Below are 6,424 nucleotides of genomic sequence, written 5' to 3'. Positions count from 1 at the left end.
CACACACACACACACACACACACACACACACACACACACACACACACTATAACTTACAACCACACACAAATCAAAACAAAAATAAGAAAACTTGGGGAGATTGTGCCTGCCTTGGAGTGAGAACCCAAACTCTTTAAAGGTGCATTAAAAATATTGTTCAGGAATCTTGTGTTTTCTAAATAGCCTGAAACTTTGAGGTTAATTGCCTTGTAATTAAATTTCTGAAATTTGATTAATTTGATTCACTGAAAGCAAAAAATTTTCAGCTATGCTTCACTAGCATTGTTTGTATGAATCCTTTTATTTTTTTTTTTTTAAGAAAAGATATCATTAAGTACCTTATTAGGGGGAAATAAAGGTCTTGAATTTGTTGGCATCAGCCCATACTTAGGATAAAATGTAGCAGTTGCTCAGATGTGTATGTAGTTGGGGTTAATCTTTGGTAGTTCCTCCAGTTTTTGTTGGAATCAGGGATACTCATCTTGAGTTACAATGTGATACAAGGTTTTTACTGTTCACAGTGTAGAAGTAGAAGTATCTCTGGCTGTGTTTGTTCCTGTGTACTATACTTAAACCTTTTTAATTTATAGGATTTAGTCCCTCTCAGTGTTTCTAAGGACCGAAGTTTTGTGAGAAAGGTCAGAAAGATCAGAAAAATGTTGCAAAAGGATCTACGTTTGCATTTTATAGTTGACCTTATGAGTATGGTCATTAGTAATGCTGCATTATCAGTTGCTTACTGTAGTCATTTGAAGAGCCACTCTGGAAGTATGTCAAGTATTAAATCTCATTTTGATTCCTTTGTAAGTAAAGGTTAGACTCCTTCACTTCTCATCTAGTAGGTAGAAAAATTGGACAGTCCCAACTAGGCATGTTTATTCCTTCAAAATTAGTATGTATCTTCGAGGAAATAATTTAGAATTGATTTTGTTTACTAAATAAGTTGCCTTTTTTATAGGTAATGTGGACTGAGCTGCCTTGTAAGAATTTTCATCTTCTTCTATGTTGCGCTATCCTGGAATCAGAAAAGCAGCAGATAATGGAAAAGCATTATGGCTTCAACGAAATCCTTAAGGTGGCTTTTCTCTTAGTGTGAATCATAGTATTCTGGTGCTTCTCTCTGGTGGTGCTCATGGACAGAACATTTCATTGGAGTGTTGTTGAATCTCATGAGTAATTCACACTGTGTCTCTAATTTCTGGTGCTGGCTTGGCTTCCTGTGACTGACAGTTTAGCAAATACATATTGGTCACTTATTCTCCAGTGGCTATTTAGAAAGGAAAGTAAATTCAGCAAATGTTATAAAAGATGAAAATCCCACCGTTCTATTTTACCAAAAAAGGCTCAGTAGGCAGATGCTTGGATGAAAATCTAGCTTGGAGAGACAAACCAAGCACCCAGCTAACCTTCATACTCAGCTCACATCTCAGAGGGAAAAGCCCAGAAAGCTCACTGACAGCCCAGGAGGAAAAGGCCAAAAAACCCAAGGCCAAAGGCGTGCTAGCCCAATTTCAAAGAGCCCAAGAGCTAGAGAGCTAATATCATTAACAAGCAAAATCTCAAAAAGCCCCCTTTTTTCCACACTGTTTCAAAGTCCTTTTCTTTCTGTAAATCCTTGTCAGCTGGTTACTTGCTCCAACTATTGACATAAGGTTAATTTTATTAAATCCTGTGTACAGAAAGCTCTAGGATTAAAGATACGTGTTAGAGCTGAACCACAGCAAACAAAGAACAGGTTTTTACAGTTCAGTCTCGGGGTTCAAAATGGGGTCGAATATCCTGTAACATTCTTTTATGTAGTTTAGTTTTAAAAAATACTAATTATCTTCACATAAAACTTTGAGTTAGAAGACAAGATGGTTGCTAGTTTCAATGTTTGTAAGCATCTTAGCTATTCGCTGTTTTGAAACAATGTAATGAAAGATGTATTGGATTTTCTTTGGATTTGCAATATGTAGATATTTTTATATTATGGGTAATATCTGCAGTTTAGTATAATTGGTAATAAATTGTTTATGTTGGAGAGCATAATAGAGCTTTCTGTTTTGATTATCGTTCTCTTTTGTCGATTTTGTTTTAGCACATCAATGAATTGTCTATGAAAATTGATGTGGAAGATATACTATGTAAAGCAGAAGCAATTTCCCTACAGATGGCACAATGCAAGGTATACAGTGTTGCAAATAATTGCAATATTTTTCTCCCTCTTTTTAATCAGCTAAGGAAAGATTTTCTTAAAAGGAAAATAAGTCAGTAAATTGAAGGCAGAAACAAAGCTTTTATTTATTTACCATTGTAAGTGCACCTCACTTAATTGAAAACAGTTGACTAATGACACCAGATTGGAAACATTTAATTGGCAAAACGGTAAAAGTAATGAAAATATTTCTACAACTGGAGGCTGTAGATTTTCAGTGGTAATACATTATCCAACGTAATGAATACAGAACAGGATTTTTTATTAAATATGCAGCATCTACCACCAGAGAAAGATAGGTGCTAATCTGAAACAAATGGATGGTAGTTTATCTCACTGCATTTTTATCAGCCAGGTCTTTGTTTCTAAAAACAAAGACAAATTTGATACTTTATCTAAATTAAACCAAATCATTAAAGTTGGCTTTTTCTTTCTAAATTTTATTTTTAACCTCAAATAACTTTATTTTCAAATTATGTTAAGTTAAAAGGAAAACTCCAGGGCAGGCAAGTTGTAAATCTCAGTAGCTGCTGAGAGGAGGGGATGGAGGAGAAAAGGGAGAAGAAGAGAAGAAGACGTGCTGCTTAAATCTGCATGGAGGTCAGCAGCCATATGATGGGCAGTGTTCTTTGTAGAAGAAGAAACCCCAAAGGATCAGAAAAGCAGACTCTTAGGCAGGCAGTAAGAGGAAAAGGGGTTGGGAGAGCAGGGAGGGAAGTTTCACCTTTCTGTCTCAAGCCTCAGAAACACAGCAGACCCAGCCAACCCCCACAATTATGGAAGAATGGCTTTTCACATTCCATCATTGAGGGAAGTCAGAGCAGAAACTTAACAGAACATGGAAGAGTGCTGCTAAGGCCCATGCTTAGCTAGTAATTTTAAGAGACCTATTTTTATTATTTGTGTGTGTGTGTGTGTTCATGTGAGCGCACACATGTATGTGTGTGTGTGTATCAGTGTGTCTTTGTGATTTGAGCATATGAGTGCAGGTGTCCTTGAAGGTCAGAGATGTTGGTCCCCTTAGAGCTGGTGTTTTAGGTGGTTATGAGCTAACTGAGTCTCCCCAGCCTAGCTTTGTTCTGCAGACCAGCCGAGGTCCACTTGCTACCCACAGTGGACTGAGTCCTCCTACATCAGTTAACAGTCAAGACAGTCCACTACAGATAGACTTGCAGTCAGTCTGATCTGGGTCATCCTCAATTGACGGTCTTTTCTCATGTGACTCTAGGCTGTGTCAGGTTGACCTTTAAAGCTAGCTAGGAAAATTCATGAGACAAAATAGATGGCTAGAATTTTGTTTGGAATAGAGGAAGATGGGTGAGAAGAATGTGTAGAACTTACCCGGTTGAAATGAATGTTCAAGCTAGCATTAAAAGTTTACTTTGTGGATATTTTTCCTCAGTAGTGAGTAAGTGGTTTTATATTTGTTTTTTTCACACCCAGGAATTGCCACAAGCAGTTTGTGAGATCCTGGGGCTTCAGGACAGTGAAGTCACAACGCCAGATTCAGACACTGGTGAAGATGAAAATGTTGGCACTACTTGTCCCACATCTGTGTTTCCAAGTAACACTTTGTCCACCCTTGCTGCCAGTGAAGCCAAAGACAACAGCCCAGCACAGACATTGGCATCCCCAAATGCCTGCAGATTAACACCTGCATGATCATTTGTCTTACATTTTTAAGAGATGCTTTGTTGCAATTCCTTTTTAAGTACATGAAAGGTAGACATTTACAGTCTTGGTATGGATCATGCTTTAAGTTTTATGGAAAGACAGTGTACTGATGTTCTTGCATTAAAGCTTTACAAAGTTTTAAACTAATTATTTTTGTAGTTACTTCTACCAAATAGCCTTTCCTTTTCAATAACATTCCTTAGTATTTTTATAGCTAAGCACATTTTATTTTGTTTCTGATGAACCGGGATTGGACAAATATACAAGTGGATGCTTTGGAAATTATGCACTTTGAACAGCATTCACTGTGTTTACTCTTCAATGGGCTTTGGACTTGATTGAATTAAATGTTGAGCCTTTTTAAAGCAGTCTGAGCTGAAAAGTAGGTTGTTACTCAGTGACAAAATTTAAAAATACAAACAAATTTGGTTTTTCTATTGTTTACAACAATATTCAGCTTAAATATTTATGCTGGTTGAATGTGATTTAAATTAGACATTTTTACCAATATAGTTACTGTGTGGATAAAGAACTATTTCAATCTTAGCAAGTGGATTGGCAGTATTTTTTTTTTTTTTTTTACAAAGAACTTTTCTTCACTTGTATATAGACTATATATATGTACTATTTATGAGTATAAGAAAGCATAGTCCTATTTTCTTTAACTGAATAAACTTGACTATTGATTTATATAAGCTGATTCAACAAAATTAATACATGACTTCAATATAAGATCTTTTTCAAAACTATTTTCTTAATGGAACATTTATTTAATGAGACTACGTCCAACCCCGTCTATACCTGGTATAATCAATCACTGTAACCTCCCTTTACTAATAATGTTTATTATCTTTCCTAATAATGCATTAATTGATTAATCAGATCATTAAATTTTTATAAAATATTCTTTGCATAAAGCTTATGTCAAAATTTTCCAGGCACTGTCAATGAGTCTCAAAGTAATATTTTTTTTGTATATGAATGAAGCTGTTTTTACCATGCAGTATTGCATGATTTTAAGTTATGTGGACTCACCATAACAAATTCTGTTTTAATTGTAATTTGTTAACTCTTGTACATATCATTAAAATAAATTCAAAACTGAAATAGTGTTTTCAGTTAAATTACACTGAGAAACTGCTGGTTCTTCATAAAAAAAAAAAAAAAAAAAAAAACCTCAAAGTGGACCTCAACATGTCAGTTTTTCATTACTGAAGTAGTCATTTTAGTGAGTTGTAGAAGTGATAAACATAACTCTTTTTATACTTGAAAACATTTTTCATTAGTTTAGACATGGTTACAGTGTGTCTTGAAGGACATCATTATCTGAGTCAGTGAAGCAACTAATCTACAATGGTCATGTAGATTTTTTTTTTTCCCCCAGAAAGTAAGGGTACCAAAGGAACTTTCTCCCGAGTTGAGTATTAAGGGACAGTCATGGCACTGGAACCGTTAGATGTAAGTTTTTAATATCCATGTTATCTCTGATCAGTTAATAATGAGTAAGCCCATTTAGAAGAGTGAACTGCTCACAAGCACAGGATCTCCAGCCTTTCATTTCCTGCCATTCAGGAAATTGCTCAGAACATCTTGATGTCCTCCTTGTTCTTCCTGGACAGTGGCTGTTTGGACTTCTTTCTACGTAATACGATAGCTACTTCAGATTAAAGAAAATTTAATATGTTTCATAAGTTGAAATTTTGTAAAGTTTTGTTATGAAATTTAAAATATTTTTTACTAAACTATGCATTTCTGTCAAGCACATTTTTTTTTTTTATGGAAATGATAATGCATTACAGTTGGTAAAGTCTTAATCAGGCTACAGAATCCAGTTAGGAATACATGTAAACCTGAGCTATTGGAATTGCTAGGTAAATTTTTTGGCATAACCTTTGAAAAGAATGTCCTATTATTCCATGTACACACACAGAGTTCTATAGTAATGCATATGTGTGTATTATACACATACACACCTTATATATCAGCATGTAGAAGATATGTAATGTTACATGGTACATAAAGCTGTTAAAATTTAGGTAGTTTCTGATTTTACCTCTTGGTACATTTTCAATTTTCGTATGAATGTATGGGAAACAGACGTGTATTTAAGAATCTGTTAGGTCAGTTCACGTCTCTAGATTTTTTTTTAATCTCTTTATATGTAGAAAACTTCAGATTTGGTTAATAGAAACGCAGTGTTTTCCAGTAGTCCTTTTGGGAGAGTGGTGGTTGTTACTGAAACTTGGCAGTGCCCAGAGTTTAGATGGGCACAGACTCTCACAGGGGAGTCCCATATGTCCGCCCCCAGCACAGTTCTGTAACGTAGGTCATGGTGTTCGCGTGCTGACTTTGTGTGCGCTGATGTGCCAGGCTTTCCAGCATGGACGTTTTCACCATGGGCTTTCACAATGTGTGGAAGTGTCTTAGAGCATGCGAAGCTGTTTGTGCTGTTTCTTTATAGAGAGATCATGATTTTGCAAAAGTATTTTGAGAAAATTTTCTCTTAAAGTTGAGAAGCATTGTGAGTGATTTAACAGAATGATAAATGTACTT

General features: G+C 35.4%; 1 protein-coding gene across 3 annotated transcripts in view; it reads left to right on the top strand.

The window, feature by feature from the left end:
• The window catches only part of Tbc1d15 (TBC1 domain family member 15), a 59,048-nt gene extending 54,070 nt beyond the window's left edge, over positions 1-4,978 (top strand). For all 3 annotated transcript variants that reach the window (XM_055626094.1, XM_055626095.1, XM_055626093.1), the window contains 3 exons: positions 959-1,075; positions 2,081-2,167; positions 3,641-4,978. In XM_055626094.1, the coding sequence (XP_055482069.1) occupies positions 959-1,075; positions 2,081-2,167; positions 3,641-3,859 (423 nt within the window). In that variant the 3' untranslated portion in view covers positions 3,860-4,978. The remainder of the gene's footprint in view (positions 1-958; positions 1,076-2,080; positions 2,168-3,640) is intronic.
• Positions 4,979-6,424: the final 1,446 nt, after the last annotated feature.

Source organism: Psammomys obesus, unplaced genomic scaffold (assembly GCF_907164565.1).
Source record: "Psammomys obesus unplaced genomic scaffold, mPsaObe1.curated_primary_1811, whole genome shotgun sequence".
Classification (NCBI taxonomy): domain Eukaryota; kingdom Metazoa; phylum Chordata; class Mammalia; order Rodentia; family Muridae; genus Psammomys; species Psammomys obesus.
This window is presented reverse-complemented; position numbering and strand designations above follow the sequence as displayed.